At 40.2% G+C, this 21,573-nt stretch overlaps 1 protein-coding gene across 1 annotated transcript in view; it reads right to left on the bottom strand.

The window, feature by feature from the left end:
* SH3GL3 (SH3 domain containing GRB2 like 3, endophilin A3) overlaps window positions 1-21,573 on the bottom strand; it is a 157,774-nt gene that overhangs the window by 42,938 nt on the left and 93,263 nt on the right. The window contains 3 exon segments of the mRNA XM_089689396.1: window positions 3,040-3,183; window positions 8,232-8,304; window positions 15,212-15,280. Coding sequence (XP_089545522.1) covers window positions 3,040-3,183; window positions 8,232-8,304; window positions 15,212-15,280 — 286 coding nt within the window.

A 21,573-nucleotide genomic window follows, 5' to 3' on the forward strand; every position in this document is an offset into this window, starting at 1 on the left:
ACCATTTACTACTGTATTACATAAACAATTGATGTCATTTTAGTTGCATTTGGGTAGTTACAACGTCCTTGTAGGATTTGATTCTGAATACAATTCCAAATGTACACTATAGTCCCTAAACCCCTTTACAGCATTGGGGGTTGAATAATTTTGGCCACAACTGTACCTCCTTCTTTACCAGGCCAATTTTCAGCTTACAGCGCTTTCGCATTTTGATTGACAATTGCACGGTTATGCAAGATTGTACCCATATGAAATTTTTATCATTTTTTTTCTCACAAATAGAGCTTTCTTTTGGTCGTATTTACTCGTCGCTGGGTTTTTTACTTTTTGTGCTATAAACAAAAAAAGTGCAAGAAATTTGAAAAAAAAAAAAAGTTTCTTTGTTTCTATTATAAAATTTTGCAAACAAGTAATTTTTCTCCTTCACGGATGTGCGTTGATGAGGCAGCACTGATAGGTAGCACTGATGGGAAGCAATGATAGGTGGCACTGATAGGCATGGATAGGCGGCACTGATAGGCAGCACTAATGAGGTGGCACGGATAGACAGCACTGATAGGTGGCACTGACTGGCATCACTGCTAGGTATTGACTGGCAGAACGGTTAGGCACTGACTGGCGCAACCGCTGGGCACTGACTGGCAGCCCTGCTGGGCTGCACTGCTGGGCACAGGTGGGTGGCACTGCTGGGCACAGGTGGGTGGCACTTCTGGATGGCACTACTGGGCACAGGTGGGTGGCACTGCTGGGTGGCACTGGTGGGCACTGCTGGGCACAGGTGGTTGGAACTTGTGGGTGGCACTGCTGAGCACCGATCATCAGGGCACTGATCATCCGTGCCCTGATGATCGGTGCCGATCCCTGCTCTAACAACTGCCGGTTCTCGGCAGTACTTTCCTCACGATCTGACAGCGTGAGGAAAGTGCAGCCAAGAACCGGCAATTGCATTTCCCTGTGATCAGTGTGTCATTGGACACGGCTGATCACGTGGTAAAAGGCCGCTGTGATTGGCGTTTTACCACATCACGTGATCAGCTCTGTCCGTAGGACACAACGATCACAGATATCGCTGGGTGCGCGCCCCCGGTGGCGCGCAGGCGAGCGCGTTCTGGGAGGACGTCATATGACGCCCTCCCAGAACTGGCCGGCCGCGGTGCAGCTGTCATTCGGCTATCTGCGGTCGGCAACTGGTTAAAGTGCACTTCATAAAGAGTTTTGAACAGATAAGACTTTTTATTTTATGAATTTTTTTCGCAATACGAAAAGTCCCGCAGAACGCATTAAATTTGTAAACCAAGGTACGCCTGTAATTTGGAACTTGTAAATATATATGTACACAAGGGCAGCCGTATTTGATGCTAATGCAGGTTCTGCTTTTTGGTTACTTGAGGAGCACAGTGATTGTGCCTTGATGATCCTCCAAACTCAACACAAGTACACTAGGCAGGGTCAGTCTTACTGAGAGATATTAAAGTGGTTATAAACCTCAGATATGAAACATGAACAAAGCATTTCCTTTTATAGTGTGTACTTGTCTCAATACAGAGCACTAAGTGTCATTTCTGTCTGCTGCTTCATTCTTCTGCTATCAGCATGAATGACTTCTGAAATCTTTTCCTGACACCAACAGAAAAATGGTGACTGGGGAGGGATCTCCAGCAGACTTACAGCCTCAGCTCTGTTCCTGTGTGGGAGGGGTGTGTCTCTTCCCTCCAATCAGCTCTCAGAACTCTTCTCACTCAGCTCTACAGAGTGTAACTTCAGATCCCTGCCTCCTAATTTCTGCAAACTCAGACAGGCTTTATAAATGTAGCACTTGTAATGAATGTAAAGAGAAGACTGCAGGTACAACTCATGTAGGAGGATTTGTTTCATCTCTGTGTATGACCTGAGGCCAGTCACTTCACTGGGTAAATGTAAGGGTTTACAACCACTTTGACTACAGAGCTCACAGTAGTATGAGACCCACAATACTCATGTAAGCTCAGAGAGCATGTGATTATTTTGTCACGCTATTAGGTCACACAGGGGAGCTAGACAATAGTGTATTTTCATTTATGGGAAAAAAAAAAAAAAAAAGAAGTGATGCCGTCATGTGCTCAGATGATTCATGTACATTTCAATGATAAGGCCACTCAAAGACAAGGAACCAAGGCTGCAGAGGGTACAAAGTGGTCCTCTAAAGAGTGTAGAGGACAATCAGCTATCACCTAACAACTGTCCTAGCAGCTTTGTTTGTCAGTGCACTCACCTGAAGGTGGCAGTACAAAACCCATGGACATGATTAATGGAAGCTTGTCTTCTTGTACTGTACGATTAAAATAGAACTATGGCCAAAACTTTTTTCTCCATTTCAGATAGAATAGTGTGTGTGTGTGTGTGTGTGTTGGGGGGTACCCTTGTCAGTTTATTTTTTGCCATCTGTGTCCCATTGGGAGATTTATCTTCACTTCCTTTCCAACCAAAACAGTGAGAAAATCCCTGCAGATTATGAGAATTCCTTGGGGACCCCAGGTCACCAGAAATAGCCCCCCATTGGAAAATGTCTCCTCTATTGCTCTAAATTTGGGGTTTCTTTCACCTTTGATGATAATGGTACACGGGACAAATAGAGAGGATGAATCTCCCTAATAGGGGCATAGGTTGCAATAAAAACCTGACAGGGGTTATCCCTCTTATTCCCCTACACTCTATCCTAAACTACAAAAAAAAAAAAAAAGTTTTGCTTTTAGTTATACTTTAAGGAAAGTCTTCACAGCTCATTTCCCTTTTTCTACTATTCCATGTGATTCCATAATAGTTTACAATTTTAATGAAAAATAGGAGACAAAGTCTCTGTCACTTTAAGATCTGAATGGAACGTTCAGATTTTACACCTGGCGGCTTTTAGTTACACCTCTGGGCAAAACTAAACCTATTCACACTTGTGCAGTTTAGCGCATGGACAATGGAAAACATATCCTGCAAAGTTCAACTTCCATTGCAAATGAACAGCCTATTTGCCTTTAGCAAATCAATCCCTCAGTCTTCACTCACCAAACTCCGACTCTTCTCCTAGTTCTCGGCCATATCGTAGCATAGAGTCTCCAAGTAAACCTTCGGTCTGAGGATAGCCTGTGGTTTTAACTTGTCCTCTGATTTTTGACATGGTATTTAACATTCCCAACCTAGCTCGATATGCTGAAAAAGAAATGAGTGAAAGTATACCATACTACTTTTTCATTCAAGTATAACTGTTATTTAGGTCATATCTTCTTACTAAAGAGATGGCATTATAAAAAATACGGCTGTAGCCCTCCAAGTTAAGCCAGCTATAGATGGTTCGAATCCCAGCTGGTTCAGCAGGAACCAGCCGAGATTCAAACCATCTATGGGCAGGATGATTGTACCCAAGTTGATTGTTGTACAACTTGGGTAAAACCAGCATTGCCGAATTTTTATCATGTGATTATTGCCAGCGGCTGTAACCTCTAGAAGTAATCACTGTGTTCTCTCGCCAGGGATGGTTCCTCCCCGCCAGGAGACCACAATAGCTCCACAGAAGTGATTCACCCATCAACACTGACTGTGTTGATGGGGGGAAATTTTTGTTTTTTTGCAGGAAAGAAAAGTGCATCACGTATGACCTGCTGGTTTGCTGTCCTGTCACTGGAAAAAGAGGTTAGGGGAGGAACTCCCTTACAAGGACATGGTTAGCAATCGATACCCAATGGCAGGTTTGAACTCTTCCCTATTCTACGAAAACAAAGTGTTTTCTTGTTCTGTCCCCACTTGGGATGACTCCCCCCTCACTTTTTGTCTTGATGATAAATCTCAAAATTCTCAAAAAGTTTGGTCTCGAGTTCCATGTTAATTTATCCGTTTAATAAAAAACCTCTGGTGCCATGTTGAAGATCACTATGTAACATCCAGACACTTGGCACTGTTTGCACTGGATCTTCTGACAAAGCTCCAACACTTCCATGCAGTTTCTCCGCAGATCACATGCGGCTTGCTTAAAAGAGATTTCTATAACAGGTTCCAAAATTACTTGTTCTCCACTTTTAACATGGCTACAGAAACATTGAATTAAAAAGTTAAAGTCTGCTCTGCAACACTGTGACCTTCTCATGGGACAACTTTGCTTTAAGTCACACAATCTTGTTATCATGTTATACTAAGGTTATTATTATTAGAATACATGATTTATATAGCGCCAACAGTATGCGCAGCACTATACAACATGAGGGCAAACAGTACGGTTACAATACAATTCAATACAGGGGCCCTGCTCCCTAGAGCTTACAATCTAAAAGAGAGAGGTTAGTGATGGTAATTTAGGTAAACAACAAATTCATTAGACAGTGACCAATGCATACAGATGAGGCAACTAAACTGTATATTTAAATCTTTGTGCCCCTGTTTTACCACTTTAAAGTAGTACAAGACAATGAAGTCACATATTACAGAGGACAAAGATATCAGTAACATTAGGCTTCAAAAACCGCTCCTAGAAGGAGTTTAGCATTCTGCCTGTAGAAGCAACTAATGCCATCTTAGGTGTCCATGCACATTAGGATGATTAGAGGCATATTTTAAGCTCGGCGTTTTGAGGCACAAAAAAAGGTCTTCTGGGTTGCATTTTTGGGAGCAGTTTTCTGACAGTAAAAAACCCCCTAAAAGCACCTAAATGCTAGTACAAAAAAAAGTGCTCAAAATCAGCATTTTTTTAAGCCAGTGTGCATGGACCCTTAATCAACTGTACCGATCTCCAATGAATTTCATTTGAGATGGCCATACACTAGTAGAATTTTGTTTAAGTTTTGTTTTAAGAGTGTTTGCTCAATTTTTTAATGCTTAGTGGCATCAAATTGACATTTGCCTTCAAGTGTCAGTGACAAGAAAAGTCAAAAGCAGCAGGATGGAAAATGTTTCTCGAAGGAATGAATTTTTAAGTGTACGTGGTTTTTTTTTGTTCAGTAAAAGTACATTTGTTCCAAAATTGAATGTTAAAAGCAAATTACATTTTGAAGTACAAGTCATCAAATGTTGTCAGAATTTTTATAAAAATTTTCGTAGGAATGTTTGTACAATTGTTTATTTGAAAATCTATTAGCTTTGGTTGAGATTTCCATCTAAAAAGTGTACTCACACTGGGAATGGTTGAATCTAACCACGCCAGAGTTGGATTGGCTCCATTCCCCGTTGGGCTTTAAGCGTTTCCCAGGCACACTTACATCATCACTAGAGATGAGCGAATCGAACCAGGCGAACCGGAATTCGATACGAATTTCAGGAAAAATTCGATTCGCAGCGAATCCGAATATTTGCCTACTTCGGGTGCGCGAATCGGATTTTTCCCGATCAGCCGGCAAAAGTGTCCCTGCAGAGAGCTCCGCTATTTCTGACAGTTCTCTGACAGAAGGAACACATGTACAGCGGTTGAAACATTGTATCTATTAGTTTCCATTTAGGATACAGATGTTTCAACCGCTGTACATGTGAAGAAGCTGTCAGAGAACTGTCAGAAATAGAGGAACTCTGCACATACACTTTTTGCCGGTTTGGAATTCTTATTTTCATCCTACTTCTTCTTCTTCTTCTTCATCCTCATCCTCAGAAGAAGAAGAAGAGGATGAGGATGAAGAAGAAGAAGAAGAAGAAGTAGCATGAAAATAAGAATAATTCCAAGCCGGCAAAAAGTGTATGTGCAGAGTTCCTCTATTCTGCAGATACACATAGAGGAGCTCTGCAGATACACTTTTTGCCGACTTGGAATTAATCTTATTTTCATCCTACTTCTTCTTCATCATCCTCATCCTCAGAAGAAGAAGAAGAGGATGAGGATGAAGAAGAAGAAGAAGAAGAAGAAGTAGGATGAAAATAAGAATAATTCCAAGCCGGCAAAAAGTGTATCTGCAGAGCTCCTCTAAGTGTATCTGCAGAATAGAGGAACTCTGCACATACACTTTTTGCCGGCTTGGAATTATTCTTATTTTCATCCTCTTCTTCTTCTGAGGATGAGGATGAAGAAGAAGAAGTAGGTTGAAACCGCTGTATGGAGGGAATGTCCCAGAACTGTCATAAATAGTCTATTTCTGACAGTTCTGGGACATTCACTCCATACAGCGGTTGAAACATTGTATCTATTTGTTTCCATAAATGGATCCATTTATGGAAACAAATAGATACAATGTTTCAACCGCTGTATGGAGTGAATGTCCCAGAACTGTCAGAAATAGACTATTTATGACAGTTCTGGGACATTCCCTCCATACAGCGGTTGAAACCGCTGTATGGAGTGAATGTCCCAGAACTGTCAGAAATAGACTATTTCTGACAGTTCTGGGACATTCACTCCATACATGTCCCAGAACTGTCAGAAATAGACTATTTCTGACAGTTCTGGGACATTCCCTCCATACAGCGTTTGAAACCGCTGTATGGAGTGAATGTCACAGAACTGTCAGAAATAGACAGAAACTGTCACAGAACTGTCCTTCTTCTCATCCTTCTCCTTCTCATCCTTCTTCTCATCCTTCTCCTTCTTCTCATCCTTCTCCTTCTTCTCATCCTTCTCCTTCTCCTTCTTCTCCTTCTTCTCATCCTTCTTCTTCTTCTCATCCTTCTTCTTCTCCTTCTCCTTCTCCTTCTTCTCATCCTTCTCCTTCTTCTCATCCTTCTCCTTCTTCTCATCCTTCTCCTTCTTCTCATCCTTCTCCTTCTTCTCATCCTTCTCCTTCTTCTCATCCTTCTCCTTCTCCTCATCCTTCTCCTTCTCCTCATCCTTCTCCTTCTCCTCATCCTTCTCCTTCTTCTTCTCATCCTTCTCCTTCTCCTTCCTCATCTCCAAGGGCATTTAAATTAAAGGTACAGTGTTCTGCACTAATTTAAAGGCTCTCTGAAGCCTAGAAACCCTTTTTATAAGTTAACTTCGTAGCGAATTAATTCGCATCGAATCAAATTTCTTCCTGGAATTCGCCGAATCAGCCGAATCGAATTTTTGAAAAATTCGCTCATCTCTAATCATCACCTCTACCAACCAGACCACAGTGATCCCAGCTTTTGTGCTCAGTGATCTCTGAAGGGTTCTGCTATCAAACGGTTTGCACTCACACTGAAGCGGACCGTACCGGAAAACAAATGAACTGTGCCGAGGATCACCTCTTCTAAGTGGACCCAAGCATGGTTCACACTACGCAAACGGACCAAAACAAGGGAGTGAACCGTGCCCAAGCTCAGTTAAAGCCCAACTCCAACCAAGAAAATATTTTTTCACATGCAATTGGGTTGTGCTCACACTGCACGGGTTAACTGCTCGTTTTTGTCTAGGGCTGAGGAGAACATTTATACTCGCCTGATCCTTCATTCCACAGAAGAATGGCTCTTCCCCACAGTCCAGCTCTGGACTGTTCCTGGTCTATGGAGCCTGCTCTGGGCTTGATGACATCCGGAACAGTCCACAATTCAAGCCTGTTGGAGCGTGGGGTGCTGGACCGGTTTTGAGTACGGAGGATCAGAGGATTATGTCCTTTCTCCTCACTCCTAGACAAAACAAGAGGTTTACCCGTGCAGTGCAGGCACAACCCTACTGCATGGGAAAACTTTTTTACTTGCCTGGAGATGGGCTTTAAAAAACTGCATGAGTGAATGCACTCCAACAATGATCCTTCTCACCTTGGGAGTTCTGCATGCTCCCACACCTATTGTATTACTACAATTACATGTCAAGGTTTGGGCTAGGTTCACATATATGCGGTGCGGTATATCGCATGTGATTCGCACAGGAAACGCACTGCATTCTTGTGCAAATCACATGCGATTTGTGTGTGGTGCAATTGTAGCCATACATTTTGTTGGCTCAAATCGCACCGCATCTGCACCAAAAAAGCGCAGGACCCTTTTTTTGGGTCTGCACTAGAATCGGATCACATCGGTATTCACACCTATGTGATCCGATTCTGCACATCGCACCGCGTTTTGCGGACTGATTTCGGGGTGTTAACTTAACATACACACCCGAATCGGTTTGCATGAATGGGGTTGCGATTCTGATGCAGTGCGCAATTCCCACAGAAAACACTGCAATTTCCGCACCAGTGTGAACCCAGCCTCAATATAGTGAAATCCCTTCTTTAATGAAACATTGGGTGAGGTGCTTTTGTGTGGCTGGAGATTTAGAATCAGTTTTCTATCATTTAGCACTTTCATGTAATGAGATTCTGAAAGGTTTGTGTATAAATCATTACCTGGATTGGGTTGGAGATATTCCGTGGTTTTGGAAAGAAGCTCAGCAACCACTTTATTGGTGATGTCAATTTTCTAGAACAAAAACACAACCTTTTATTATTTGATTTCTTTATATAAAGAAAACTAAAATATACCTCCACATTACCAATTACAGAAAAGGCTCTTCCTCCATAAACATTTTGCATTTTTATAAAATTGGAATTACTTAAAATGCATCTAAACCCAAGAACAAAAATGTTATATTTTACAGCTCATTAGTCCTTAGATACGGTGGTGGCATTAGTATTCTTTTTTCTATTTTTTTTCCTGTTCTAAGATGACAACACTCGCTTACTGCATTCTGTCTACGAAGAGCAGTACTGTCACCCCAGGGCTGCTTTTTAGATTTGGACTATAAATACCTCCCCCGTCCTCATCTCCACAACATAAGAAGATGTATTCTGTAGTCCACAGAAAAGAAAGGAGTAGGCTGACAATCTTGTTTGCGATTACATACAATGGTGCTGGTTTTTTGGAAGGATCAACAGGTATTTTTCTGTGTTTTCAGAAAATGCATTTAGCCCCCCCCCCCAAACCCCCCCCCCCACAAAACTAGTGCAACAATGACATTTAAAGACTGGTAAACTCCCATATGTTATTTTTTGTCCTTGGACTTCGATATACTTTCAAGAGAATCTGTCGTCTAACTAAAAAAAAACAAAAAAAAACAAAAAAAAAAAATTGTTGCAGATATAACATCCAGGCACCTGGAGGTACCTTCACATAGCCTTTCAGACCCTCTTGTTGGGGTTGAGCATCAAGTGTCCTGATAAGCATAGCTCCAACACTTCCTGATAGGACCTGAACTTCCATGCCCCTTCTTGCTTCCTGTACAATGATACTGGCCAATTCGGTAGCCCATGATCGGTATGGGCCAGGGGCGGACTGACCATTTGGAAACTCGGGCACAGCCCGAGGGCCCGGGGTCAGTAGGGGGCCCCATGATCCCCTACTGCCCGGGGCCCCATGAGTTGTCAGTCCGCCCCTGGTATTGGCCCTTTCGGAATGTGTGAGGTGGGGCTTACCAGTAAGTTCTAACACTACCTGGAAGTGCAAGGGTTTTCCCCGCAACAAACAGCCTGGATATACCTGAGACAGGAAGGTTTGGGAGGCTGTTGTAGTCGGATATTTGCATGCATTTTATTCTGCACATTCTTTTTTTTAATTTAGATAAGAGTGTTTTCATTTGTTTTCCTCATTTATACAGTAATAACATAATCCACTCATTTTCAGAGAACAATGAACCATTTAAATCCAAGGAAGCTTACAATCCTTTACCATAGTCATACAAATATACACACATAAAAGAGTAAGGCAAGGAATAGATGGCCGATTTTCTTTCCTTCCACCTAAGGTGAAAAGAAAGAAAATTGCTCAATTCCCTCATTAAGCACAGTCAGTATTGATGGGGTAATCCCTCTTGCAGCGTTATGTTCTGCCGGCAGCATGCAAGTGTACAATCCCAACGCTCACGTTCCTGCGTTAAAAATTTATAAGTGAAGTGGGTGCTGCAGCAACCGTCGGCTGGAACCAAAACAGAATCAGCAAAGGAGAATGTCACCAGCACACCGAGGATCACCAATATGGGTCCAAAAGTTTAATGAACGACCATATATAGAACACAATGATTACTGCCGATGGCAGTAATCGCGTGCAAAAAAAAAAAAAAACCTGACAGGCTCATTATACTGAATTGGGCATGTTCAAAATAATAGCAGTGTGGAGTTCTATTAGTGTGGTCATTCATTCTTTGAAAAACAGGTGGCAATTATTGCCCTTATTTAAGGAAGGAAGGCAGCAAATGTTGTACATGCTGGTTACAGTGCATTTCTCTCTGAAACTCTGAGGAAAATGGGTCGTTCCAGACATTCTTCAGAAGAACAGCGTACCTTGATTAAAAAGTTGATTGGACAGGGGAAAACATATAAAGAAGTGCAGAAAATGATAGGCTGCTCAGCTAAAATGATCGCAAATGCTTTAAAATGGCAACCAAAACCTGAAAGCAAAAAACTACCATTCGAATGGATAGAAGAATAGCTAAAATGGCAAGGACTCAGCCAACAATCAGCTCCAGGAAGATCAAAGGTGGTGTAAAGTTACCTGTGAGTACTGTTACAATTAGAAGACACCTATGTGAAGCCAAGCTATCTGCAAAAAGCCCCCGCAAAGTCCCACTGTTGGAAAAAAGACGTGCTGAAGAGGTTACAATTTGCCAAAGAGCACATTGACTGGCCTAAAGAGAAATGGCGCAACATTTTGTGGACTGATGAAAGTAAGATTGTTCTTTTTGGGTCTAGTGGCCGGAGACAGTTTGTCAGATGACCCCCAAACACTGAATTCAAGCCACAGTACACTGTGAAGACAGTGAAGCATGGTGGTGCAAGCATCATGATATGGGGATGTTTCTCATACTACGGCGTTGGGCCTATTTATCGCATACCAGGGATCATGGATCAGTTTGAATACATCAGAATACTTGAAGAGGTCATGCTGCCTTATGCTGAAGAGGAAATGCCCTTGAAATGGGTGTTCCAACAAGACAACGACCTCAAACACACCAGTAAACGTGCAACATCTTGGTTCCAGACCAACAAGATTGACGTTATGGAGTGGCCAGCCCAATCCCCGGATCTTAATCCAATAGAAAACTTGTGGGGTGACATCAAAAATGCAGTTTGAGGCAAAACCAAGAAATAGAGAAGAACTGTGGAATGTAGTCCAATCATCCTGGGCTGGAATACCTGTTCACAGGGGCCAGAAGTTGGCTGACTCCATGCAACACAGATGTACAGCAGTTCTCAGAAACAGTGCTTATACAACGAAATATTCATTAAGTGATTCAAAGGAAAGCAAAATCTTCAAACATTTTTCAGTTTATATAGTGAATGTTTGAGTTTGTAAAGAAGAATACAAACACTGCCATTTTTTTGAACAGTCTAATATTCACTTTTCTTCAATTTTTTTTTAGAGGAACAACACAAATTTGATCTATTTTTCTTCATGTTTTGATTTGGAATAGAATGTGTAGTGTTCCCAATGCATTTGTGTGTATGGAAATAAAAGCTATTAGAAGGATTTTGAGCTTTATTCACTTTTTTCAACACACTGCTATTATTTTGAACACAACTGCATACACACACACACATATACACACAAATATACTGAATATGGCCAAAACTGTAGCATTTCAAATATATTTTTCTTCCATATGGGAATAGATGGATTGAATATTGACTGGAACTGTTAAATACCGAAGAGACTGGCAAAGGCTACAGCTCTTGAATGGAGGGATGATAGAAGACACAGGCCGTCAGAGGCGAGTATAATACCTATTTTATTGCAGGGACCGTTAATTAGATTTTTTTTATAACCTGACAGAGTCACTTTAACTTCAAACCATGGCAAAAGGACTGAACCTTTGTTTCTAACCATTCAGGATTTATGATCAAGGCATGCCTGTTCTTACTTTGAGACAGATTGAAGCAATTGTTTGGATGTGTGCACACAAAAAAGACCTACTGTGTGTGCTGAAAATGTGGTAGGGATACCTTTGCAGAAAGATTAATATGACCATTGTCTGTACACAAATGTAAAGAAATTGCTGGGTTGTTGTAAAATGTATAAATTCCTCAGCTTGACAAAGGCTGCTTATCTTCTTTCTGATACTATAAATCCCAAGGGTGCCCACCGACATGAGATGATAATCACCCCAGTCAGTCAATTAATAGTAAGTGGATTCAAACATTCTTGAGTCAAACCCACATCTTTATGCTCTAATTTATACAGAATATGTTTTTATATTTATAGAATATAAAAACACCAAAAAAAAAAAACAATATTTCATACAATTCTCATGAAAAAGGAGAAGGGCATGAAGTGGGGAGATAAAAGCAGCTGATCAGTGTGATAGCATCAGCATTAAGGGTAGCTGATCTATCTAGGCACAGTTGGATAGCAAACAGACGAGTGATGGCAGAAAAAAGGGCAAGTGGTCCATCTGCCCCATTTTTTAAATATGTTATTTTTTTTTGTGCAAACTGCAGAGTGGGAGGATTTAGGAAGCATTTCTGCTTCCTATGCGTTTAGTGTAAAAATTAGCAATAGCAAAGTGTAGTGGTGTCACCATGTCTCCATATACAGCGGGTAAAATAAGTATTGAACACATCATTTTTCTCAGTAAATATATTTCTAAAGGTGCTATTGACAGGAAATGTTCACCACATGTCGGTAACAACCCATGCAATCCATACATACAAAGAAACCAACACAAAAAAGTTCAGAAATTAAGTTATGTGTAATAAAATGGAACAACAGGGAAAAAAGTATTGAACACATGAAGAAATGGAGGCGCAAAAAGGCATGGAAAGCCAAGACACCAGCTAAAATCTATCAGTAATTAGAAAGCAATCCTGCCTCTTGTCAGTACAAATTAATATCAGCTGGTCCAGTCTCAACTGATGGCCTATAAAAAGGTGTCTCATTACCAAGGTGTCACAAGAAACATCTCATGATGGGTAAAAGCAAAGAGCTCTCTCAAGACCTTTGCAACCTTATTATTGCAAAACATACTGATGGCATTGGTTACAGAAGGATTTCTACACTCTGAATGTTCCAGTGAGCACTGTTGGGGCCATAATCCATAAGTGAAAAGAACATAATTTCACCATATATATCAGTCACGAACAGGTGGTCCTCACAAGATTTCTGACAGAAGAGTGAAAAATTATCAGAAGAGTTGTCCAAGAGCCAAGGACCACTTGTGGAAAGCTTCAGAAAGACCTGGAATTAGCAGGTACATTTGTGTTAGAGAAAACAGTAAGTAATGCACTCAACCGCCTTGACCTGTATGCACGCTTGCTATGCAAGATTGAAGCTTGTTTAAAGTTTGCTGCACAACATTTAGACAAACCAGTAGAATACTGGGAGAATATAGTCTGGTCAGATGAGACCAAATTTTAACTCTTCGGATGCCATAATACACACCCTGTCTGGAGGTCAAATGGCACCAAAAACACCATACCAACAGTGAAGTTTGGAGATGGGAACATGATGGTAAGGGGCTGTTTTTCAGCATATGGTACTGGCAAAGTTCATGTCATTGAAGGAAGGATGAATGGAAAAATGTACCAAGACATTCTTGATAAAAATCTGCAGCCATCTACCAGGATGATGAAGATGAAATGAGGGTGAACATTTCAGCAAGACAATGATCCCAAACACAAAGCCAAGGAAACTCTCAATTGGTTTCAAAGAAAGAAAATAAATCTGCTAGAATGGCCCAGCCAATCACCTGATTGAATCCAATATAAAATCTATGGAAAGAACTAAAGATCAGAATTCACAGAAGAGGCCCACGGAACCATCAAAATTTGAAGACTGTGTGTGGAAGAATGGGCCAAAATCACACTTGCGCAATGCATGCAACTAGTTTTTCCATACAGGAGGTGTCTTGAAGCCGTTATAACCAACGAAGGATTTTGTACAAAGTATTAAATACATTTCAGTTAGCGTGTTCAATACTTTTTCCCTGTGTCATTCCATTTCATTACACAGAACTTAATTTCTGAACTTTTGTTTTGGCTTCTTTATGTGTATGAATTGCATGGGTTGTTACCGACTTGGGGGGAAAATTTTATGTCAATAGCACTTTTAGAAATATATTTACTGTGAAAAATGGTGACGTGTTCAATACTTAATTTACCCGCTGTATATTACCCATCATAAATCATAACTGCAGTACAGTGCAGGTGGGTAGGTGGTTGGCAAGTGGTTAATTACATCCATCTAGTGGGTCTATCCATGTAAGCACTGCCTCCTAGGTTGAGTACTCTCCACTTGGGTTCCTCACCTACATCACAACACCTTCCCTGTCCTTCCCACCTCTCCCTAGAATCTCTCCTGTCACACATTTTGTTTTTAAATAAATCTTACATTCACTACTTTCATAGCTACTAGCTACCTTTCCCATCTTTATTTTCTTACTTCACACTCTTCCTCCCCCTAAAAATGTAAACTTAGTCCAAAACAATGATCTTGGCAGACATTCTCAGAGTACCCCTGAATCAAAGCTTTAGTGGAGTTAGGAAAAAAGAACCCAACCCTTTACATGGAAAACAAACAAACATTCTCTCAACTTAGAGAGGTTCTTCAGTCTCTTAGGAGAAAAAAAGTCAGCAGCTACAAAATACTGTAGCTGCTGACTTTGATTAAAAAGACACTGACCAGTCCAGAAATACAATGCTGTCCTCACCTGGGCCAGTCCTTCACCAGTATAGGCAAGGCAATCTAAGCAAAGTGGGACCTGGTACCTGTTAGAAAAAGGTACTCACTCCCCTTTTCCCCCTCCAAAAATTAAATGATTTCATTTTTGGCAGAGGAGGCAAGTAGGCAGGGAGGAGAAAGAGCAGAATTTCAGGTTTTCAGTGAAGGTCTGCTTCAAGTTAATAGATTAAAGGGGCCTTGCTACTTTAATTTTGCTTTTTTTTTAATGTGTTAATAAAGCTGTACTGAAAACTTTAAAATATTTGCAAAAGAAGATTGGAGTTCTACCTGCTGGCTGGATGTAAAGAAAAAAAAACAAAACAAAAAACTATACATTACCTTCAAGAACAGTCTCAGAGTTGGATTTCTGCCGGTCAGTTAACCATTTTTTTTCTACCTGATGTATAAATCCACTAGACACTGTATGCTAGGTAACATCCCCAAAAGGACAGTACATGTGGTGTCTCCTTGATCCACTTATAAAGAAGACATCTGAACAAGTTCAAACCAAAGCTATAGACATCTCAGCAGCAGGCACTCACCTTTTTCCAATCCTTCATCAGGCATTTTCCACCTTTGCAGAGTGAGACTGTCTAAAAAAAAACTACGCCAACATAGTTTGCAATGTCCAACAATTTATATTCTTATGTACTTACAAATTAAATCACTTAAATCTTACCCTTTCCATTTCTTGGAAATCATTGTCGAGTTTTGTTCCTTCTGCTCCACTGATTTTTTCACTTAAAAGCTGCAAAAAAAACAAAAACATAAATTTTGTAACACAAGTGTCCGGCTATTCTGGTTTATGTATAACAGAATAGTACATAGCTTTACAAAAGGGAGACTTAAATATTAAATAATAAAAGCTGAGAAAAAAGAGTGGACTTTAGAGGTGCATATATAGTTCATTTAAGTCAATCAAAAACTTACCAACTTGCTTATTTTGTTAATAATAAAAAAAAAAGCATACAATAAAAATGTAAAAAAAAAAAAATGTAAACATATCTGCTAAAGTTCTTTTTCTCAGTTTTTCTTATTGAAGATTAAGCCTGATGATATATGAGGTGTATTATATGTAAGGCACATCACAATATTCATAGATCTATATATACTACTGCAGTTTTTAGGTAGTACTTTAGCATGGAAAATGATCTTACTGAAATTATTCCTTACAAAAAAAGCTAAGTGACTAGGTTAGAATATATTTCAGACATACACACACATATTGATTCTAAGCAAATAAGAGGAGACATTTAATTACTTTATAATACAGAACTCTGGGCAAATACAGAGAACCCCCCCTCACTTCAGTTATTTTTTTAAAATGATTAAACGTATTTATTTTATTAAATCCAGTTTGTATAATTATGTGTAGTTCATATAATCTATAATCAGGATAAGAATGGAAGTGCCAGTACAGTGAGCGAATAAATAAAGAACGACATTAAACCATGATCTCACCCGATCACATTATTCTTATTAAGGTGTATGGGAAGAAAACCATTGTTGACACAAATGCCTGTGAATACATGCACTAAAAGGTATCCATGTGAAGACAGATTACAAAATGTCACTGCATACCAGCAATATATTTTATTAATGACCCCCTTGAACCTTCTTAAATGGAAAGCAAAGGCTCGGTCCACACCAAGATTTTTCACCCGCTGAACTTCCGGTCCTTTGGAGAAATCGAATTACAGAATTGAAAAAGAGAACATTGAAGCTTTACCTACTAAACAGCCTTCATTCTCTGAAACAAGTCTATCCCTATAAATTAGGGGTCTCCAAACATTTTATACAAAGGGCCAGTGTCCTTCAGATTTTAGGACTGGACAATGGCCAGAGGAAGTAGAAAATTCTCCAGCCCCAGTGGGAGTATACAGTGTATCAGGCTAGGTGATCAATGGGAGTAAAAAAAATAAATACTTGGGCAGTAGGAGGAGAAATAGTGGCCCATCATTGGTATTTATGGGGAAAACAATTCCTCATACTTCATGTCAGAGGGAGGAAGAGTGTTCCATCATTCATCAGTAGAAGTAATGGTGCCCCATTGTTGGTGTCAGTGGAAGGAATCGTGCCCCAGGGGCAGGATAAAGGCAGAAATACGTGCCGCAGCTTGGAGACCACTGCTATGAGTGGAAACTACATTATCTAAAACAGAAATCCAACCATAAAATTGCAGTACCAAGAAATTCCCAACTCTCCTACACAATATATTTGAAACTGTGATAGGTATTGGAATAGACAGTATCACACAAAGGCTTTCCAGTCTGACTTTTTTTAATCTGTATGGAACTATAAAAGATCTTGTATATCTAGGTCAGTACTAGCATCAAAACAATACAAAAGGAAGACCTATGGGTTTCCAAATAACTATCTTTTATAACTCATCCCAGCTTTGACTATCCTATACTAGGCAATTAACTATCCCTACACTAGATTGGATTAAACTGAATTTAAAATGTTATCCCCAATACATCTGTAATTATCATTAAATAGATAACGGTTCAAACCACAGCTGTATGTATAGGCAATATACTACAAGGATACTGGGGTCTCATAGAAGAGGGTAGTTCTAACATCGTAAGCAAATCTTGAATACAGGTTGGGATTTCTGTCACTTTTTTGGATGTAATCTGTCAGATTTTAAAGTCTGTATTATAAATACATTTGGTATAACCATAAATGGGATCTTTCTTCTGCTATTCTATCTGACTCTGTTTCCTGGAAAAGACACGAGAAGAAGCCTCCGTCATATGGATACGAACAGCAATACAACAGCAACACTGACGGCAGTTCTAACTCTTCTAGAACATGGGATTTTATTGTTGCTTCTGTGCCTATTGGGTGGGATATTCCCTTGCTTCCAGTTCTGTATGAAACCCATCAAACAGATAAGAAGTGGGGAGATTTTCAAACATTTCCTATTTTGTCTGACAGCTGTCAAATACACAGAGTAAGGAGAAATATCCAAAGATGAGCACATGCAGCAATAAAAAGTTAGCAGAAATTTTAACCCGCCCCACACTCTGCCCAAAATTAAACACATTTTGGGACCCCTTACGTAACCAGATGTTGGGGTCAATTTTTGTTTCAATATAGAAAACTTATATGTAAATGACAAATACCCTGACTGTGTAAAAGGTGAAGAGCTGAAGGCCCACGAGTTATACTTTGCTAGGAATGGTTTGTACACAAAAGCTAATGTTGTCCAGTAACCATATCACCAATGTCAACATGAAGATAAACAAGCTGCACATTAGTGAGAATACTGTAGATTCCCATCGATACTTTGAATGGATCAGACTGTGCCTATGAGGAAAAGAGTTACATGTCTATTATTATTACTAGGATCAGGTATTACTAAAGTCAAATGATGAAAAGATGTTCCAGTATTGATGTATTATGGTGGTGACTCACATACAATTCTACACTAAACAAAGTCGGAGTACTCTGCACTTCTCATATTGAACACTGAAGAGGCTGAAATTGAATTGTGCTATGTAGGAAGAATATAGAGATCAGACAAATAATGATGGTGAGCAGTAAGATACAGAAAGAGTAGTTTTAATGGGCTCTTGTGATGTATTAGAAAAGATGCTAAAGTGTATTAACTGTATTGGAGAAAACAACACTAAAGAGGCAAACTGGCATCATCATCATGGTTTTTCCTTACATAGGAAGGTTTTGGGTATTGTGAAAGGGTGACATTACAGTCCTGTACCAGTGAAGCCCTGACATTTAGAGTACCTACTTGTATTTGGAGTACCTGGCATTGACCCCTTTGAGGTGCTGGAGAGTTAGTGCTTTTACCTACTGGTAATCTCCAATCCTTTTCAATATGGCCATTATAGGGACGTTAGGCTATAAAAGGCTTTTGGAGGTACAGTGATGTTCTATGGCATCTTTGGTCCTCCAACTGCTCAGGAACTATGAGTCCCATGAGGCACTGCAAGAAACAGAATAGGATTTGTAGTTTCACCACAGCTGGAGAAACAAAGTTTGCCTACCCCTTTTGTACAGCTAACAATGACTACTGAACCTGTTGAAGAAGAGGTCTAAATTTTCATTGGTTGCTCCGGTTCTGCATGTAGCACTTTGTCCTGTCTTTCTGCATGGTCTCCAAGCTGTGTTGGTATGGTCATCAGTATGCACAACACCCCCTTCCGCCAATCAACTAATAACAATTAACTAATGAGTCTTGATCAATGGCACCTTCTGACACCATGCGCTTGCCGATGGGAAGTGCTGAAACTAAGAATCCAGAAGAAGGCATGTTCATTCGCATTTCACCCCCCCCCCCCCCCCCCCTCTGTTCTTTGGTTTGCTAGGATGCTGGTGACTGGGCTGCACATCACCATTGGTTGCTATAAGTGAAACAATTCACAAACCCATCTAGCACACTATAAGTTCCAGCTTTCCAAATCCAATTTGCTGTGGGGATGGGGGAAGCGAATCTCGAGATACACACAGCCAAAAGGATCCTGCAGCTACCAATAGACCCAGGAAGATGGTAGCTGGGCCACACAGCATCACTGGTTATGGTGCAGACACCCACACCATAACAGACCAGCATAGGATCTCATTTCCTTGTAGTCTTGGTTATTCAAGGAAAAACACAAAAAGCAAGGAAAAAGGATAACTAGACTGGATCAAGCAACTTTTGGCTAAACAGTTTTTATTATGCACTTGCATTCCATATCCCAATTTAAATATATGTTGAGTGACTCAGTACCTAAAACGAAACCAGGTGGAGACTGTCCTAGTGATAGTGAAAAGTCAGAAGGGGAAACAAAGTGGGAGCCCTCCAGCTGACGCTTCCATCCCCTAGCTCTGCTTACTAAACAAGGTGAGGTGGAAACTGAGCTCTGCCTGAGCTCAACATTAGCAACACCCACAAATGGGGCTTCTATCAGGGGATGTGATTCACAGAAGTCGGAAAGCATGGAATAAAGAAGGGATTTGTTTTACATATTTCAATATCGTTTCATTAGAGAGGCAAATACAGGTTTTTAGACACGAATGTTTGAACCTATTAACTTTTCAATGCTCATGAGAGTTCTTTTTTAGGGTTGCCCATTACAATCCAATCAAACTATTTTACAATTACATTTAAAATGACTTTAAAGACTGATGTAGTTGATGGTATATTTGACTGGAGGTGAATACAGTGGGTATAAAAAGTCAACACACCCCTGTTAAAATGTCAGGTTTCTGTGATGTAAAAAAATGAGACAAAGATAAATCATTTCCGAACTTTTTCCACCTTTAATGTGACCTATAAAAACTGTACAACTCAGTTAAACAACAAACTGAAATCTTTTAGTTGGAGGGAAGAAAAATAGAAAACGAAAATATGGTTGCATAAGTGTACTCACCCTTAAACTAATCCTTTGTTGAAGCACCCTTTGATGTGATACCCGCACTCAGTCTTTTTGGGAATGAGTCTATCAGCATGGCACATCTTGACTTGGCAATATTTGCCCACTCTTCCTTGCAAAAACACTCCAAATCTTCCCGATTGTGAGGGCATCTCCTGTGCACAGCCCTCTTCATATCACCCCACAGATTTTCTATCGGATTCAGGCCTGGGCACTAGCTGGGCCACTCCAAGCCTTTCATTTTCTTCTGGTGAAGCTATTCCTTTGTTGATTTGTATGTATGCTTTGGGTCGTTATGCTGAAAGATGAAGTTCCTCTTAGTGTTCAGTTTTCTAGCAGAAGCCTGAAGGTTTTGTGCTAATATTGACTGGTATTTGGAACTGTTCATAATTCCCTCTGGGGACTAAGGCCCCAGTTCCATCTGAAGAAAAACAGCCCCAAAGCATGATTCAAGCTTTGGGGCTGTTGATGTGCAGTTTTGTTTTTGCGCTAAACATATCTATTGGAATTATGGCCAAAAAGCTCAACCTTGGTTTCATCAGACCATAACACATTTTCCCCACATGCTTTTGGGAGACTTCAGATATGTTTTTGCAAAATATAGCTGGGCTTGGATGTTTTCTTTGTAAGAAAAGGCTTCTGTCTTGCCACTCTACCCCATATCCTAGACATATGAAGAATACGAGATATTGTGGTCACATGTACCATACAGCCAATACTTGCCAGATATTCCTGCAGCTTAATGTTGCTGTAGGCCTCTTGGCAGCCTCCCAGACCAGTTTTCTTCTGGTGTTTTCATCAATTTTGGAGGGATGTCCAGTTCTTGGTAATCTCACTGTTGCGCCATATTTTCTCCACTCGATGAGGACTGTCTTCACCGTGTTCCATGGTATATCTAATGCCTTGGAAATTCCTTTGTACCCTCCTCCTGACTGATATCATTTAACAATGAGATCCCTCTAAAGCATTGGAAGCTCTCTGCGGACCATGGCTTTTGCTGTAGGATGTGACTAAGAAAATGTCAGGAAAGACCTACTAGAACAGCTGAACTTTATTTGGGGATAATCAGAGGCACTTTAAATGATGGCAGGTGTGTACTGACTCTTATTTAGCATGATTTTGAATGTGATTACTTAATTCTGAACACAGTTACATCCCCAGTTATAAGAGGGTGTGCACACTTCTGCAACCACATTATTTTAGTTTTTTAGGTCCCCCCTTAAAAAAGATTTCAGTTTGTTTTTCAATTGAATTGCACAATTTATAGGTCAAATTAAAGGTGGAAAAAGTTCTTAAATTATTTATCTTTGTCTCATTTTACATCACAGAAACCTGACATTTTAAACAGGGGTGTGTATACTTTTTATATCCACTGTACATCTATTTGGCCTAATCTAGTTGGGTGACCCCTGGATCAGGGTATGGTGTACTTTGTATCTACAGGTTATTTAGACATATACATGAGAAACTGCAAAGCAATTCTTGTTCATTGAGGAATGAAGTCAACATCCACTTAGCATATCTGCCACATTGTCAGCCACAGCGCCTGGCAGGGGCACGTCGCACAAATATTCTGCATTTTATTATAAGCTTTGCTGCTGACAACATTCTGTTCAACAAAAGATTTCAGTCTCCCCAGACTACAAGCACAATACAATAA

The sequence above is a fragment of the Staurois parvus genome, unplaced genomic scaffold (assembly GCF_062004578.1).
Source record: "Staurois parvus isolate SC_StPar_1 unplaced genomic scaffold, SC_StPar_1.0 ptg000472l, whole genome shotgun sequence".
NCBI classification, from domain to species: Eukaryota; Metazoa; Chordata; class Amphibia; order Anura; family Ranidae; genus Staurois; species Staurois parvus.